This window comes from Pseudochaenichthys georgianus, chromosome 24, assembly GCF_902827115.2.
Source record: "Pseudochaenichthys georgianus chromosome 24, fPseGeo1.2, whole genome shotgun sequence".
NCBI lineage: Eukaryota > Metazoa > Chordata > Actinopteri > Perciformes > Channichthyidae > Pseudochaenichthys > Pseudochaenichthys georgianus.
The window spans coordinates 22,970,409-22,989,719 of NC_047526.1; the positions used below are offsets into that span (position 1 = coordinate 22,970,409).

Below are 19,311 nucleotides of genomic sequence, written 5' to 3' on the forward strand. Positions count from 1 at the left end.
CTGCATACATTCTCTGACGGAAAAAGTCCAAAAGTCCCAACATATTTTTATTGCTTGAAACTTTGCATAAAAACATGAACGCTATTATCTTTCCTTCAGGTCCAAAGAGATCAGAAAGGGCCTTCAGTTCTGTAAAGTTCTGTATTGATTCCATTCTTTTTTGGTCATTTTTTGGTAATTTCTTTGCGCAGCTCTGTCAGGTAAGAGTGATTCTTCCCATGAGCCACCTCCATTATGGCCATTGCCTGTGAAGAAGAAATATATAAATGTACAAACATCTTACAGCATGTTAAACCCAGTAAAAATGTTGGTTATCTATTGATTGGTAACTATTACCCGTTAGACAGTGTACTTTTATGGCTTCTATTGTTAAATTAAAACATGGGTTTTTGGCAAAAAACACATTTTGTTTCCTCTTAAGTTATTGGAAAAAGTTATAGCGTTGTTACCAAAATGTATATTTTTATAATGAATTTTAAGTTGTTCACTGTATTAAAAGGGCCTCTGAAAAGCTTTATGTTAATATAAAAGTATGCTGTAAAAGGTCAGCAGGTCTTTTTACCTTCTTGAGAGCAGTGACTCCCACTGAGTACCTCTCCATGCCCATGTACAGTCTGCCCAACTTCAGGTACATGGAGGACACATTTAAAGAGTAGGGTGGATACAGCTTGCTGAAATGGAAAGAGAGCATACATAACTTAGCTGTTTTTTAGACAAGAAAATAAGCAACACGTCTTTAAAAACATTGCCATAGACATCGGTAAAAGCCCCTCAAGGTTTCTCATTACCAGTAGTGTTTGAGGATCTTCTCGCCGTATCTGATGGCCCCCTCGGGATCTTCCATGTAAAGACAGACCCCCATGGCCTGGTACATCATGTGAAGCATGTAAACATTGGCGTCATCAAAGACAGCTCCCATCTCGTCCAGGCTCTGCTCACACATCTCCAGCAACTCACTAGGGGGTGCCACAGAGTCAAGGACTACAACAGCTCCATCTGAGGCTTTAGCATAGACGTTTTCAAAGAAGTGGACGTCTCCCATTAGTTTGTGGACTGCTGTTTTGAAGACTTGAGTTTTACGCGCAAGGTACACTGCGAAATAGATGCTTAATCGTCTATTTTACTCTAAATCGGAACATCGTTTACTAAATGAACACCGTGATATAATGGACAAGTTACACACTGATTTTAGACAATAAACTCATTAGGAAAATGTTTTTCTGAGGAAGTAAAGTGATAACAAAAAAATAGCATTTTCTCATAGACTTTTTTGCAGACAGTGGTGACGACCCCTGCTGGCTATCACTGGCACTTCACTTTTTAGAGCTAGAAGTTTCCACTTGAAACATCAAAGTGCCTGAGATGATATAATCAGAATATCACTGGATGTACCAGCAGGTTATGCACAATAAATGCAACACAAGAGCCATTAAAAGGATATTCTTTATCTGTTTGAAAGCCCGAAACTCTCTGATGGTTTTCCTGGCGTAGCGCACCATGCTGCTGATGACCTCTGGCTCTATGGGGTCACTGCGCTTACGTGCTTTTAACTTTGCCTTGTCCTGCAGGAAAAGACAGGACAGGACACCGAGGACATTAGTCAACCAAACTGTAAGGCTTTGTTTCTTATTTTACACATGAATTACAACGGCAACTGAATGATTGTATGAGCACTTATTGTGGTGTCTTACCTTGGACTTTGTCTTACATTCCTGGCAGTCACAGGAGAAGTAGTAAGACTCTCTCAGCCTGTTGTTACGGTCGTCTGTTGGATAGAGGAGGTCGATGTAGCTGATGAGCACCTATGGAGGGAGGAATAACACACATCATGAAAGAATCCTTAATAGTGCAAACTCCCCTTTATTGCAGATTTCCTTTGACTTGATAGATCCTTAACTAGAAGTTGCAGGGTGAAGTTGCAGGGTCAGTTTGAGAATAGCCCCACAGCCTCTTCAATCAGCTGCTGAATACCACACAGTACTGTGCAACAGATGTCATGTCATACTGTACACCAGAGGTCATGCTGCTAATACCAAAGCCTGTCTTTGACTTTCTCACAATTTGACGTCTCCTATCCCATTTTTTACTACTTTCTCAACCATAATATATTACAACCCAAACTACCTGTGTTGAATATATATACTAGATTCAAAACATTCTAATTCATTTCCAAATTTTAGGGAATAATTTGACATTTTGACAAATCTGGTTGATCGCATTCTTGCAGAGGGTATCGATGAGAAGATTGACACTACTCTCATGTCTTTATGGTAAATACAAAGCTAACAGCAGCAGCAGCCTTTTTGAATAGCTTAGACTGGAACAGGGCAACAACTAAGTAACAACCTAATCCCTACACGAAAGTAACCTGTGGCATCTTAAAGACAAGACTCCAGGAAGTTCAAAATGTAGATATCTTGTCAATTCTCAAATATTACTGGAAAATAAAATGAAGTATTTTGTCATTTTAATATAACATTTTTGTTATTTACTACTTCAGAAGTAGTTTAGTAACTCTTTTTTATTTGGATTTGACTCAGGCTGCAAATTGTGTTGAATGGAGCATCACCGACGGACACGTTTCACACTCTCGTAATAGACACAGCTCCTTTCTCCACACACACACTTTGACCCAACCCCCTCTCATGACAGCTGTCCCCTTTCCTCACTTCATCTCCAGGCTGCATGTTCTTCACCGCCCGGATCTCAGCCGACGTCCCGTTGTATGTGACTATGACGCTGGGAAGACAGCTGTGGTTTATCAATGCCACACTGGGGAGAGACAGAAACAAAAAGGAAGGATACAAATTAAAATCCCTGCTCTAATTTCTTGTAATTTAAAGAAGCAATAAGAATTGCCAACTTATTGTTACTATGAATGAAATAGATTGCTAATTTTAAAGTGCTTTAATACTTTGCTACTGCACTGAGAGAGGTCTTGAGTGTTCCTAAAATATGTGACCGTGTATTTAATCTTGGCAGCAGCTGGAAATAGCATCAAAAAGAGCTGACAGGGCAAAATCCCTTTCTCACTGCAAGTTACAGTCTGTTACATATGCTCTGGATACTGACACTTTAGTTGTAGCATTTAGCAATCGATAATACTGTTTATGGCCATTGTTAACCAGTATTTTATTTTAATTCAAGATCGAGAGCTGTGGTTCAAATCAGATAACCAAAAATAAAATGAGGCAACTTACAGATCTCCAAAGAAGCAAATAACAGTTAAAAACCCCACTAAGACATTTAGAAATACAAAAGAGACTGTGTGAGGAGGGAAGAATATACTCTGTAACATTCTGTACCTTTAAAGGTGTTGTTGAAATAGCACAGGATTAAAATCTGCTTTTATGCATGTGAGCTTTTCTTCTTACTCTGGGTAGACTGCAGTCCCCATGTGGGACAGTTCATCATCTTCTATGGTGAAACCATTACAGGACACCTGTTGGAGAAATGACATACGGAAGAGGAATAAAACAATGTAAATACGACTAATCTTTTGCCTGTTTTACGTGAAATCATATAACTTCAGATGACTTAATTAGGTGTGTGTGTGTGTGTGTGTGTGTGTGTGTGTGTGTGTGTGTGTGTGTGTGTGTGTGTGTGTGTGTGTGTGTGTGTGTGTGTGTGTGTGTGTGTGTGTGTGTGTGTGTGTGTGTGTGTGTGTGTGTGTGTGTGTGTGTGTGTGTGTGTGTGTGTGAAGTAGTAGTAGTACCTGGGAGAAAAGTGTGACGAGGTCTTTATGGTTCGGCAACTCTAAATGTTTGGTAAAAAATCGATGCAGTCCGGCAATGTCGGACTCGTTCATCTCTCTTTTCTCGTTATCTACGTCCTCCTCATCTGTTAGAGGAAGAGGGACAGACATGTTAATTGATTGAACGATTCATCTCTTGCTAAACAGGGAGATATGCATTGCAGAAATCATTTTAGACTATGATTGACTTTAACTCGTGAAAAACTAGTTTGGGTCATTTTTAGGAAATCAAGTTACCATTTTAATGACTTAAAAGAGTTACCTTTGAGAAAATCTATGACTGACCAACATCATCCTGTTTTAACTGCTAACATTGCTATTGAGCTTACAAGGTGAAATAATATTTGCAAAATGTAGTAATAATATATTTTTTATTCCAGGCTTTTTGTCCCCGGTCAAACCCGCTGCCTACATGACCCAGAATGCAACTTGACCGCAAAAGGTTCCGTATGAGTTTTGGGTGTGTTATTCTAGTAGCAGCTAATGTAGCATCAAGTCGCTATGATAACACTGAGCTACAGAGGTCTTGTAAGCTAACTTCTCTTTTTGTTTAAAACATATAGACATGAAATATAGACAGTCTATAGTATTTATTTTCAGATTTTGAACTGAACCTTAACTTCTCTTTTTGTTTAAACATATATACATATGAAATGTAGATAGTCTATAGTATTTATTTTCAAATTTTGAACTGAACCTTAAAGGTCTCCTATTATAAAATGTGTAGGCATATATTATAGATCAGAAAACATGTCAAGTGTTTTGCTCAAAATACCAAACAGATCACGCATTCTAACCATGCCTCATACCCCTCTAAGTGCTGATTCTGGGTATGTAGCTTTAAAAAAAGAAAAAGAGAGGAGAGCTCATGTAGGAGAATTCTACCCAGATACTCAGCTAAATGCTGCCGTGATTAAACGCCATATTATGTTCCAAAGCACATCAATTATAATTGCTGAAACAGTACGGAGCTAAAAAGCGTTTTCTCTTGCGGGTTTACCACAAGGTGAACATATCCTGCTTCTTTACACATACTCTTTCCAGTACAGCGTTAGCTCCGAGTGTTAGCGATGCTTGCTAATGTAAACAAAGACCATATTACTTCCAAAGTTTCTGATAGCGACGTTTCTGATAGGGCCGTGGGCAAAAGCCATCCCACATTTCCGATATTATGTCATGACCGCAGCAAATCTGGATCAGCACCGTTGTACCCCTGGTTTTAGAGATTTGGGAACGGAGGAAAAGAGAGAGGGTTTTATTTCTCTCCTGACACACCGGGGACACATATGTCTGTATAAAAGATATCAAAAAGTGCATTTTGCACTTTAAGTCAATTCTCTCAACTTAGTCAATTAAACACCATTTAACTTACAGACACTTGTGTAGGCAGCCCTGTTTGTGAGTCTGAAGTGCTCCTGTTTCTCATTGAAGTTGTTACACATGTCACATTGTCTAATGGCCATTCCATCCACACCTATAGGACATATATAGATGTGGCTGTTGGTGTTTCCCTCTCTCTAATCTGAATAGTTTGTACTTTTTTAAGAGGGATATCTGTGGACACTTAGGAGTGAAGTAGAATCTATCGGAGTCCCTGAACACCCTATGGGGAAGGGTAAGGGTTGTTCCCAAAAAGAAAAAATGAAATCACAAAAAAGGATTGCATGTGTGTTCAAGACGCAATGTCTTACGTGATTGTATCTCTTCTATGAGCAACATCTTCTCCGAAGCACATCTTTCTTTCTGCGTTTTCTGTGAGAAACAAATCAGTGAAACACAGATATGAGCTCAATGAACCACAGGATGTGTGAGACAAAACATTTCAGAAAGTTGTGCTGCTTTTTATTAACTTTCCTACCTTCTTGGCGAGGATCCGGGCCACGAGGCGGGATATTTCTGACGGGCACCAGTTCTCTCCGAAAGCAGTTAAGGCAGAGCACTCCAGTTTGTGCATTGCCCAGTCCCCTTTCTGCACACAAACACACATACATTTATAACAGCAAACATGTAGTTTGAATCCGATTAAAAACGTGAACACCTGTGGGAGAGCCAACTATTTACAGTTTAGGTCTCACCACAACAAAAGGCCGAACAGTTGAGCCACACTAGCACCAGCTGAAGCTTCAAGCCGTCAGTGGGATGTGACTCCTCACTGTGTTGACCTATAGTGTTACCCTCACCCCTTTAACCATCCACATGCAAACAGATCCATCCACCCAGCAGAAAAGCTAAATCATAGGATCCCAAATAACATTCAGACATTTCACACACAACATCCTGCACATGCAGCAGAACATGTACCAGTTGCTTAGCCTGTTGGCTTTTCATGATTCATTTCCAACCCATTATTGCAATCCACAGACAAAAGGGAAATGCTAGGGAAGTGAGAGGACAGTCACAAAGAGAGATTTTGTTTATGTTCAGTTCTATCAGTAGAATTACCCAGTCTAACTCTGGGTAACCCAGTCTATGTTTAGAAATGATCTCCCAACCCCCTTTGGTGTCAGGACCCCCTGGTCGAGTACCACTGACCTACATCACTAGGGTTCATCTCCTTCAGGAATCATTACACTGCAGTCATTCTGCACTCCAAACCCCCGCCCCCTCTTACACTCTCATACCTGGCATTTGGCATTGCAGTAGAAGGCTTTCTTGCATTTCCCACATCTTGCCAGGCCTTCTTTCCTATTCATGACAAAAAAACAGGGTCTATTAGCTTATGGATTGAAAACAGAATACAATTAAAAACGTACAGAAAGATTCTATCCTGGTATGACAAAAATCAAATATGTGGATATTAACCTGCATACAAAAGACTGATCCGCATATAGCCAACGCTGTGAATGTCTGTATCTGAGAATGTTCTTGAATATGAGTCTGCAGCTGCTTAAATGTGTAAGTGTGGGTTCGGACAAATAAACATCCTCTGTTACTTTGAGACAAGAAGCAGCAGTTGCTGGTGGCCCGTCGTAACTGATAGCAATGAAGGGTTTAAAACATTCTGTGGTATTAATAGAGTTGGCATTGTGTAAGAGCAGCTGTCTCTCTACCTCACTGAATAGTGCAGCAGTCCAACAGACCACACATTTCATTTTTAAACTCTTGTTATTTAGTAGTCAGGCGTAGTCAAGCAAACTGTGTTGTGAAACATGACAGGCTAAAGCTGGGAGAACACTTCCTTATGTAGGGCGCAGGTATGATACAGAGGTTCACGCTGATGATTTACTCTCACAGTCATGTATTCTGCAATATGTGCAGAGTATCCAATTAAAGAGAGCTGAAACACACATAGTTAATTCTCTACAAGTGTTGTCTGTGTCTGTGTTTTGTAAAATCCTGTGTTTTTAAAAGAAAACGTAATATTCACAATGTTACTACTGATGGACAATCATCCTACACACCAAGTCAAAGCTGTGTCAAGAAATACTGTGATAATTGCGGGGGAAAACACACAAAATACCAGTTTTAGAGTGTTATTTTTAGTAATATGTATTTCATTTTGAAAGTGGCAAGTTCATGAGAAATAGCCTATAGCTAGCCTAAGCTTACCAATTGTATGTATGTAACTGGCAGCATTTTGATTTAGTTATATAACTTAAACGTGTCATAAAAGTGACTGGACTTGTCACATTTTAAAAATAAACCTTTTAGTAAAAAGTGTTCGCTGTGCAAGTTTTGCATGATGCGATTTGACCTTTTATCTTAGGTTTGCCTTTTGTGAATTTATATGCAATCAGTTTATTTTATTTAATCATAAGAACTTAGCAATGTGTGCGATGCCAAAGTAAAGATGTGTTTGAGGGTTTGTCTAAAAGTTATAATCTTCTGCATTTCTTTCATGCCATCCACATCACCTTTCTTAACGCACAGCAGACTGGAGGAGATCATGTGCACCGTGACTTGTGATTAAACAATTGATGATGCTGCGTGTCATTTGAAATGATTTCAAGAGAATATATATGCACTTGTGTGTATAATTTGTTCAAATGTATAATAACTGATTTGTGTCTACAATATACTGTATACCAGAGCTATCCTTGCTATTTGAAACCCATCCATAAATCACAATGCTGCAGCTGCAGATGAAATAAACTGTATTAATCATGATGCTTCTCAGGTAACAGCATCTTAAGCTTATGTTCACTATTCATAAATACTGGTACAGTGGTTCTGAGAGGTTAAACATATAGACACATGATCTACAATGAACAAGATAACCAAAATAGATTTATTTGAGTGACGTTTTTACGACAAGACGCCTATATGGTGCAGTGCTTGGTAGTGAATAGTAAGCTACAGAGACTTACTCATTAAGACATTTGGTAAATTGAGATTCTGCATCAGTAATGTGTATGTAGGAAAATTAAACACTTTTTTAACTATCAAATGACACTCAAATACTTTGTCATAGCAGGCATGGCTAAAATAACCCGTCACTTACCTGGTGAAGCAGAACTCACAGTAGCAGCCTCTCTCCTTTAATGACAGAACATAAGAGTGCGCAGGAGTGGAAAACAACAGCTCTCCAGTTTTAAAGGGCTTAGTAACGCGGAGACCTCGCCCTTTACCCGGACTGTCAAACCTCTCGATTCCCGCGATGCCGCCCGTCATAGTGCCTCCTTTTGAGCTGTCTTCCTCCAAAGTGACCCGTTACCCAGGAAGACCCGGCCGGGAGTGAAGTGGGATGTGGCCCCTCAGCTCCGAGCGTTGGGGCGTCAACCTCCCAGTAATACATCTCGGTAAAGTGAGTTTACTGTGGGAAGTTCGACACACATTCAGCAGTTTTTGTTTAAAAGTCTAATTTTTTATAAAACATACATGTCATGTGAACCACTGACTTGAGGTACTTTTCACAATAGTTTTTAAATATACTTTCTACTTGATTTGACTGACATGACAATGTGTATGTGATATGTTTTACTATAATGTAGGCTACCATATTATACTTGGACATGTTTTCTACATAAAATACTATGACTATTTTGTTCACATACTAAACTTCATTCAACATATTAGCCTACTGTTATTACTCTGATATTTTCCAACATATGACTTTTTTTTAACATACTATACTATGACTTTGGTAGCTACTTGTGGGTTATCTGTCGCCATTTTTTAATTTCATTTTCCAATTTCTTCTCAAATACAGATGTGTGTTATCATGTCGCCATTTTCACAAAAATATACTATTTATTAAATTATTTTTATTTCTCTAAAATCTAACCGTAACCCTAATCATAACCCTAAACAAAAGTAGAGACAGATAACCCACAAGTAACATTACTTTTTTTCGCATTTTTCGATATACTATGACTTTTTTTCGACATACTATAGAGCAGGGGTGCCCACACTTTTTGGGCCGGTGGGCTACTTTTGAAATGACCAGCTCACTGAGGTCTACCAACCAAAAATAAAATCCCAAATTGCAAGGAGCTGAATAACACGTGTTATGTATACATGGGATAACTACAACAACGCTATTTGGGTTCTTGAACAGAAACAAATACATGAATACATAAAACTAAAATGGCATGTTAACCTCTCTCTATTTCTCTCTCTCTCTCTGTTAAGAAACACATAACAAGCAGGCTAAGAAACCACTCTCCATGTCCTGAAATCTTAAACATAAAACACAAATATAAGTACAAGGAATACAATAAACGAGTAGAACAGTGAACTTAGACACCAGACTCAAATGGGTCCTATGAACAGTCTCTCAAAGTTATAATGAAATAGGCATATTCTCTCTCTCTCTCTCTCTCTCTCTCTCTCTCTCTCTCTCTCTCTCTCTCGAACGACGGGAGCCGGCTCTCGCCCGCGAACGAGCACATTATGCAATCTGCAATGTGCACATTATCCCGCTTATTACACATGGCCACATTCTCAACAAAGTAACGACATGACTCCCAATATTAATTGAAATGCTTTTATGGATTTAGAAAATGATTTTATTGATTTAAAAAATAGTTGTATGTATTGATTTAAATTGACATGCATCCGCTAAGAAAAGTAGTCCGTTGTTACTGTTTGAACTAACGTAACAAAGGCAGGAACTGCTTCGATAGTGTTTTTGAGGAGCTTTTTTATTACAGATTTGAAAACATCGTTGCTTGCACAATGTGCACAAAGTAGCACAATTGCTGCAGCCCAGCAGCTGATCTCAGAGCACGCTCCCCTCTCCTGCAGGGGGGCGTGGTCAGCTGCAGCTCACATAATCAGCCCCCTGCAAAAACAGCGCTGGAAAGAGCAAATGGAGCGAAATGAGGCGTGGCATTTGATTTAATTATAAAAGGTATAATATGTGGTAAACTGAATAGCCCTTTGGGAGCCGAAAGAGCCGGCTCTTCTTGGTGAGCCGAGCCAAATGATCCGGCTCACCAAGAAGAGCCGGAATTCCCATCACTACCCGGCACTTGACTGATGTTATATCGCTTTGCATTCTGGGTTAACAGACTGGAAAGCGATAGGTCGCTTTTTCTGTCAATCAAGTAAACTCCTGAATTAAGTGGCAGGGAGGACAAGGGAGGAGGGATCAAAACCTGTTTTGTCTATTTTAACGGAGCTTGATTTTTTTTTTTTTAATGAATGACTCGCGGTCTACCAGCATTGCCCCCGCGGGCGACCGGTCGCCCGCGGTCGACGTACTGGGCACCTCTGCAATAGAGGCTTTGCATATGACGTCACGGGTGACGCGGCGTCAGCCCAGCGGCCATACTGGAGTACCAAAACAGACACCGTAATACTCATAGCCTACCTGTTTTTTATCGGACATATAATGGTGAACTTCTGTGCTATTGTTGGCTGCGGCAACAGAGGTGATCGAAACAAGGGGCCAAAGTCATTTTACAGGCTGCCGGCGGTTATAATAACACACCAGGGTGAAGTAATGTATGCACTTTCAAAGCGTCGACGGGAAACATGGCTCAATAGGATCGGACGGGAGGATCTCAAACCATCCAACCACAACTATACTCGCGTTTGTGGGGATCATTTCACGTCAAGTAAGTGTCGTATGTAATAGGTTTTACATACAATTCATACATTCAAAATCAACATACAACCCACTTACTAAGACATGTATCTTAACAAGGACATATGAATCCTGGAGTCTGTGTCATCGATCGACATATCAGATTGTGGAGTATCTACAAAACAAAGTCATCCCTTGGCTCAGATCATCTTCCCACCAGTCTGTCAATCCCCTGCAGTGCTTCGTTTAACTGTAATTTAAAGAAATTCCTCCCCCTACTGGCCATTTGATTATATGTAAACAGTAAAGGCTGTACAGTCCCTGGCACCTTTTCAGAACTGCGGTCAAGCCAGCCTCCACTTGGGAAAACACAGTCAAGCCAGCCCGCACGTGATATTGGGGCGAATATTAGAAGCATTACGGTAAAATCCCAGCGTTTACTCGGTCAATAACAAAAGCACCTATAAAAACAAACCAAACATATTAAATTAAGAAATATGTACTATATAATGTGATCAATAACTATTTAACTACCACGAGTAAATGTAAAATGTAAGGAGTTTCAAAAATAAAAGTCCTTTGAAATCTCATATTGAAATCTCATATATATGAGCTATCAGCCCTGTGTTTAGATAAGAATAAAACGAAATCTCTCCCTGATGCAAGACTCATCTCACTGCAGGGTGATAGAAGGACACCCCATCTACTCACCCAGAAAGAATCAGGACATTCTGATGTGGAGTTTCAAAATAAAAGACCTTTGAAATCCCATATATGAGCTATCAGCCCTGTGTTTAGATAAGAATAAAACATAATCTCTCCCTGATGCAAGACTCATCTCACTGCAGGGTGATAGAAGGACACCCCATCTACTCACCCAGAAAAAATCAGGACATTCTGATGTGGAGTTTCAAAATAAAAAACCTTTGAAATCCCATATATGAGCTATCAGCCCTGTGTTTAGATAAGAATAAAACAAAATCTCTCCCTGATGCAAGACTCATCTCACTGCAGGGTGATAGAAGGACAGCCCATCTACTCACCCAGAAAAAATCAGGACATTCTGATATGGAGTTTCAAAATAAAAGACCTTTGAAATCCCATATATGAGCTATGAGCCCTGTGTTTAGATAAGAATAAAACGAAATCTCTCCCTGATGCAAGACTCATCTCACTGCAGGGTGATAGAAGGACAGCCCATCTACTCACCCAGAAAAAATCAGGACATTCTGATGTGGAGTTTCAAAATAAAAGACCTTTGAAATCCCATATATGAGCTATCAGCCCTGTGTTTAGATAAGAATAAAACGAAATCTCTCCCTGATGCAAGACTCATCTCACTACAGGGTGATAGAAGGACAGCCCATCTACTCACCCAGAAAAAATCAGGACATTCTGATGTGGAGTTTCAAAATAAAAGACCTTTGAAATCCCATATATGAGCTATCAGCCCTGTGTTTAGATAAGAATAAAACGAAATCTCTCCCTGATCCAAGACTCATCTCACTGCAGGGTGATAGAAGGACACCCCATGCAGTTCTTCACAGGAGAAATTAGGTGTTTTGCACTTTAGGTGTGTGGTTTTGTGAATTGTGTTTAGTGTTCTGAGAATTCTTATCTAAACACAGGGCTGATAGCTCATATCTGGGATTTCAAAGGTCTTTTATTTTGAAACTCCACATCAGAATGTCCTGATTTTTTCTGGGTGAGTAGATGGGCTGTCCTTCTATCACCCTGCAGTGAGATGAGTCTTGCATCAGGGAGAGATGCAGTGAACCAATCACCTATGAGGGGGGGGGGAAACCTATCGTTGATTAAACACTATCCAGTGTTTCCCCTACCATTGTCTTGTTGGGGCGCTGCGCCCCGCGCCCCCCCTGAAATTCAAGGTGTTTAAAAAATATATATAATTTTTTTTTAAATATATATAGCACCAAATTGCAAATAATCTATAACTACTGTCACTTTTCACATTGAACATGTGCTCTTTTATTAAATAAACTAAACGCTTTCATTTTAAGTTGTGAGTTTAGTGTTTTTGACCCTAAGAAACACTGATGCATTAATCAATAACAATAATCCACAGCTCCTCTCTGCTCCAGAGGATTTAAAAAATATATATCCCAATGCCACAAAAATGCATCAGTGACGTGGTTGAAATCTTGTCTCCAGAAAACAAAAAACTGAAACAAGCGGTATCAGTGACTGTGTGTTTGATGTGGCTCTTTGCAGTAACATAGAACAAATTTGGCTCTTAACCTCTGACTGGTTGGCCACCCCTGCTATGACTTTATTTCTGATATTTTTCGATATACTATGACTTTATTTTCGACATACAATATTATTACCTTTTTTTTATACATACTATACTATGCCTTTTTATAAAAAAAATCGACAAACGATGACTTTTTTTCTGATAATTTTTACAATATATACTATTAATACAATACTTTTTTTGAACATACTCTATTATGACATATTTTTCGACAGACTATACTATTACTTTTTAATACTTTTTTTCGACATACTATAATATTACTTTAAAAAAATAAAATAAAAAATATCGGCATATATAAGACTTTTTTCTGATTTTTTTCGACATGGTGCATTCACACCTAATAGTCCGTTTTCTGGTGCGCACCAGACGACAGTTTGTTACATTGTTTCATTTTTCAGAAGTTTCGGTTTGCATTCACACGGGCAAAACTCAAACGGACTATAAACTTTAAACACAAGTCATGTGCACGAAAATGCTGTTCAACCATTGGTCAGACATTAAGGGGGTAAAAACGCAAACCCCGGCCATTTCTACCGGAGCCTCCACCATGGAGCATCGGCACTTTCGGCAGGTTATTCTCATGCTGCTGTTAATCTGGAGATCAATAGACTATAGCGGCCCGCGCAAAAACATTATAACACATAGGCTATAATGAGAGACGTTCTGCAGTAAGGAGGGGCGTTTCACCGACGACAGGTGTTCTTAATTGTATGTAGCTGACGGATCATTTTGACTTTACACGACACTGTTCAACAGTGACGTGCACAGGCAGGGGCGACGTAAGGGGGTACAAAGTTTGGACGATTCTCAGGGCCCGTGACTGACAGGGGCCCCAAAATGTTTAGAACATTAAGAAAAAAAATGTAAGTAACCTTTCATCAATCCGCAATAATTAACATTAATAGAACGTTATATTGATAAATTACTCACTAAACTTACAATTCATTTAACTTATTTTCTTCCAAAAGTTAATTACCCAAAGCCTCTGTACACCCCCTTCTAGTTACATGTAATGGTTTGGTCCTGCCTCCAAACGCGTTGTGGCACCGCACTTACAGAGAGTGAAAGCATGTGAGGAGGGATGCTAGTACTTAGCCTACATACGTGTGTTGTACCATGTTTCAATGACCAACAAAGTCAGGCTCTAAGAAAAGAAGAGAAAGGAGAGAAAGACAAGAGAGAGGGACTAAAGGGCGACAGTATGTCACCCAGTTTTTCACAAAAAAAGGTGGGTGTGGTCCAGTAGCGTAGGCAGAAATGTACTTTAGGGTGGGCCTGTAAAAAATAGGGTGGGCCAGATTTTTCTTCTGCGCATCAGAAGCTAACAACAATCCCCGCCGGTACCGGTGGCAGATTACTTTTAGAATACTTTCTTTTTCCATAACAGATGGGTATGTTTTGGTGAACAGGAGACACCTATTTTACTGTTTTAATGGCTTATCAAGAGCACAAACACAACATCTTGGTGTCATTCTGGACAGCTCTCTCATCTGCACCCCACATAAAAAACATCACCCGGACTGCATTCTTTGTACTGTCTTAAAACCTTTCCTTAGAATATGTTATGAATTGTAAGGTGTCCTTGGGTGCTTTGAAAGGCGCCCCTAAATAGAATGAATTATCATTATTATGTATTATTATTATTATTATTATCTGAAACGATGTAATAACTTTTAAAACTTTTTCCAGTCACTTGCCCCATGCATTCAGCAGCAGCAGGCCATTCACTTTGATTTGATCCCGTTATAAATGTCATCATTTCGACAATAAATAAATGCTACATAAACGTTATCTTCCACATTTTATCTAACCATCTCCGTTTCTAACTTTCAATATATTTTGAAAGAGATCTCTCTCTCATCTGCGTGCGGGGGCGGGGCCTCACAGACACGCTGCAGCGCAGTGCAGTGTGCACACAGTTCTGCCGGTAATGAATATTGCATTTTGTGAGGAAACTTTTCCACCAATAATTCTAATAAGTATTCCAAAATGTATTCACTTCAGGTTTACGAAAGTAACTGTAATCAGATTACTCGTTTTTCAAATATAACGCCAGCTGAATACACTTGATTTTTGTATTCTGATTACGTAACGCCGTTACATGTATTCCGTTACAACCCAACCCTGTGTATCTCTCCGGACTGTCCATCAGCAGATGAAAAACAGCCACCTCTCCGCCTCTTCCAAGGGACGAGGGAACCGTGCGGCAGAGTTTCCGTTAACATTTTTTTTCTTCTGACAGACCAGCAGCAGGAGAGGTGGGGAGAGGGAGGCGGGGCTATTTCATCGTTATCAGAAAATGATCGTATAGATCGCTGCTAGATGAGGGCAGTGGGGGCTCTTCTTGGAGTCTGGCTTTTTTTTTTTTAAAACCAAAGTTCATTAGTGAACTTTGAGCCATCATTTATTTTGCAGGCAGCTCTCTGCCTCTCTCACGTTATTATGGCGCGCGCCGGAACCAACATTCAGTTTTACCGTAAATGAGTTTGGTTCAGAGGAATAAGCACATACAACATTAATTGAACTCGATATTTGTTCACTTGAATTTCACTTTGAATTCTTGGATATTCTCAATGGGTGAATACATTTTTTTATAATAATAATAAAATAATTAAAACAATTTAAAAAAAATATTTTTTTAAATGACACCGAAGCTTTCTCAGGGTTGGCCAATGAGTAAACTGGGTGGGCCTGGGCCCACCCTGGCCCTATGGTGGCTACGCCACTGGTGTGGTCCATGAGTGGTGCAAATTAGTCTGTTAGCTAATGTTTTTTTGTTTACTAAGCTGACATTAAGTACTATTAATATCTTTACAGAAAATTCAGAGGTCTTTCATTTCACTGCTCTTTTAGCTGACATTTAAAGGTATGGTAGGTAATTCACTTCAGAAACACTTTTTGTTATATTCCATGGAATGCTCTTAACATCCCGATAGCAATGAATATATTAAATGATTTGACAATAAATACATACAAAAATGTCATCTGTGGAAGCCGTGGCGCTGTAAAAAGCACGACCAATCATCTGAGCCGGCCCGGCTAAAATAACTGGATAGCCTACCTGCCTGTCAGCCTTCCATCTGTGCACAAACTTATCTCGTGCCCTCATTGGTCATGTGCGCGATCGTGTGTGTTGGAGGAGGGGCTCTGTAAGGAACTCTGAAGGAAGGGGCAGATTTTTTTCGGTTAGGTACTTTCAAATTCTAGCGCACTCGAGCTGGTTTCTCCATTCTTACCTCCCTACCTTTAATAAATGCAGGCACATTTTTAGCGCCTATTCATACTAAATCAGTTGTCCCTCCCCCTGGTGCCAGGACCAACAGATCCATCTTTAGGCTCAGCAGCCCTGTCCCCCCATAAAGCTGAACCTGAACCAGCTTTTCTCCCAACTGAAGGAGGTGAGCAGCATTGTGTTGAATGACATGCCACTTAACATATCTGAAGGGAGACTGGAATACAAAATATATATATATATATAACAAAAAGCTAACATCTAATTTAAATTATACATTTCAAACACAGTATTTTCCCACACAGCCAATGATCTATATAAAACAAAAAACTGCTTTTAGTCTATTTAGGATGATGGACAGTTTGAAGCATTGAGTGATCAGTCTGTAAAAAAAATGTTAATCACAGACATTTTGGCATTATGATATTAATACTAACGTTATTATATTAAAGCAGGGGTGGGGAACCTCCGGCCCCCGGGCTGTATACGGACCGCTAGACCATTTGGTACGGCCCTCGAGGTAATTTATGAACAAAGTGGCCTGTGCCTGGTGGTGGGGCCCAATGTGATATATTTTCATGGGGCCCAAAATCCCTGGCGGCGCCCCTGTGCACAGGTACGGGCTAATGTTGCCCGGGCAACAGCCCGTTTGCCATTTTTGTCCGACCTGCCCCTCTGGAGCATGCTCTGGAGAGTTTTTTTTGTTTTATATTGTGACCGAATCAACATGATAAGCCCACAATTAGTATTGTAGCGTGACGTCTCACTGCGATAAAAACACAACTTGTCAGCGCTTTCATCTGCCTCCAGTCACGTGACTTTGTTTACAATCTGACAGCTGGAAGCAAAGGCAAGCCCTCCGAGTCCGGCCTCATATGGCTATCACACCAAATGGCGTTAGAGTATAGGGGACAAACCAGGGGACTTTACTTCCTCTTGACACCGTCGGTTATTTACAAAAAAACAACTAGGCCTAAATATAGCCTATTTGTTGTTATTGTGCTTCGGTCTTTCTGTGTCTTTTCATCTGCTCCGTGAACTCCCTCAACGGGGCCGTTCACTCTCTTTTCTTGATTGCCCTCTCTCAGAGAACAGTTCACTGTCCCGCTTCATTGTAGGATTTTTACCATGTCTCTACTTTAGTTTGACCATCTCTGTTATTAGGTTATGGAATTCTAAATAAATAAGTAATGAAATACCTTACCTTTACTATGCTCATAAAGAATTATAAGAATAATGCGTATTGAACTGGTTTCATTAATTCGTGATTTTATTTAAGCTAAGGCTAGTTAGAAGCCTTATTTTATCAGTAGCCATGTCTGCCGAGCAGTTACAATGGTCAAACTACATTAAAACAGAATTGTCAGCATTTTTCTTTAATAGTTACTAACATTAGATATTTTAATGAGATGTGGACCGCAAAAAATGTGCCTGAATAACGAATTTAGCAGTTGGACATGAAAGTCAACTGATTGTCACTTGCAATGACAGTGTTGTGCTTTTATTACATTACATGTCATTTTATTACATTACATGTCATTTGTTAGACACTCTTATCCAAAGTGACATTCAGTACTGTGGACAATCCCCACAGGAGCAATTTGGGGTGAAGTGTCACCAGGGAAACAACGACATGCTGACTGCAGTGGGACTTTTGTATTGTATTGTAGCCTTTATTTAACCAGGTGAAAATCCCATTGAGATCAACGATCTCTTTTTCAAGGGAGACCTGCAGCAGACTTGAACTTCCTATCCCCAGATTCGAAGTCCAGCACACTACCCACTGAGCCACAGCCACCCCATTTTATATCATGAACCTTTTACATTAAAAACAAGGGGGGGAGGCCCTTTTTCCAGTTTAGAGCAATAGCCCATCCAAATGTCTGTGCTCGTCCCTGCTGTTCAACACTTCATTCTGCTTCACTCTTTAACTGAACAACCGCGGATGTCTTGAAAGACTCTTTCGCTAAAGATTTTGAAGATATCCGCGTTCTTGTGACGTAAATACTACGCGCTTCATATGTTTTGGTGCGGACTGCGTTCCCACCAGCAATGAACCGCCCCAGATTTCGCAAGCAAGCGCTCCGAGACCACCTATTTTAGCGGACCAGAGTCCGGTTGTTTAGTTCACTTAAGAGGTCTCGGATTGTGTTCACACCGACCCAAATGAACCGCACCAGGGTTCGATTCAACCGGACTATACAAGGCAGGTGTGAACGCACCCTAAGAATTTTCTTTCGACATGATATACCATGACTTTTTTTTGGACATATTATGATTTTTTTGCGACATTCTATACTTCTCTTTTTTCGTGATATTTTTCGACATGCTATACTAAGACTTTTCTTTCGACATGCTATACTATGATTTTCTTTCCCGACATGCTATACTATGACTTTTTTTCGGATTTTTTGTGTGGACATATTATGATTTTTTTGCGACATTTTATACTTCTCTTTTTTGGTGATATTTGTCGACATACTATACTATTACTTTTTTTCCAACATACATTTTCTTCAGATATTTTTCAACATATTACACTATGATAAAAAAAAAGAAAGCTGGATATTGTATTTAAACAATTTCGGCATTCAACAATACTGTACATACATCCAAATTACAAAAAACAAACAGATATTGCATATACATATCCCACAGTTCATTTCCATAGTGTTGGTACTTTTAACTGCAGTTCAATAAGGCCATCTGGTGGTGAAGGCCTAGAATATATTTTCAGATAATGCCAACTTTTTGTACAATTCAATTCTCAGTGTTTTGGTAGTTGTGCTTTTGTATATTAGTCCACTGAATATTTGTACAAAATGTAATATTTAGCTGTTACAACACTGGCTTTGATTACAGTATTTCTGTTATACTTTATTCATTGTGCAGGTTAGACCAGGTCAGATGGTAACACCAGCTGGTGTTCACTTCTGTTATGTTGTGCCATCATGTGGGTGTGAATTGTAAGTGCACCCTCACATGATGGAGAAGCCCATCCATGATGCATCGCAGTCTACTGGCCAACTTTGGTACAGAAAGATAATCCAAAAACACTGAGTGACTCTTAGTATGAG

The 19,311-nt window shown here is 39.7% G+C and overlaps 1 protein-coding gene across 1 annotated transcript; it reads right to left on the reverse strand.

The window, feature by feature from the left end:
- Positions 1-34: 34 nt before the first annotated feature.
- On the reverse strand, positions 35-8,451 carry LOC117439582 (N-lysine methyltransferase SMYD2-like). The gene is made up of 12 exons (XM_034075544.2): positions 8,196-8,451; positions 6,376-6,439; positions 5,613-5,723; positions 5,446-5,506; positions 3,716-3,840; positions 3,375-3,442; positions 2,670-2,772; positions 1,692-1,802; positions 1,442-1,562; positions 789-963; positions 563-671; positions 35-245 (listed from the first exon to the last, which is right to left on the reverse strand). The coding sequence occupies exons 1-12, from the start codon at positions 8,363-8,365 to the stop codon at positions 165-167; spliced, it is 1,299 nt and encodes a 432-aa protein (XP_033931435.1). The 5' UTR covers positions 8,366-8,451; the 3' UTR covers positions 35-164.
- Between the last annotated feature and the right edge of the window lie 10,860 nt (positions 8,452-19,311).

Coding starts and splice junctions, on each gene's coding strand:
- LOC117439582 (XM_034075544.2), bottom strand. CDS start 8,365: ATGACGGGCGGCATCGCGGGAATCGAGAGGTTTGACAGTCCGGGTAAA. Junction 3,841..5,445: donor CATAGAAGAGATACAATCAC/GTAAGACATTGC, acceptor TTCCTCTAACAG/ATGAGGAGGACGTAGATAAC. Junction 964..1,441: donor GGCTTTCAAACAGATAAAGA/ATATCCTTTTAA, acceptor ACTCTGTGGCAC/CCCCTAGTGAGTTGCTGGAG.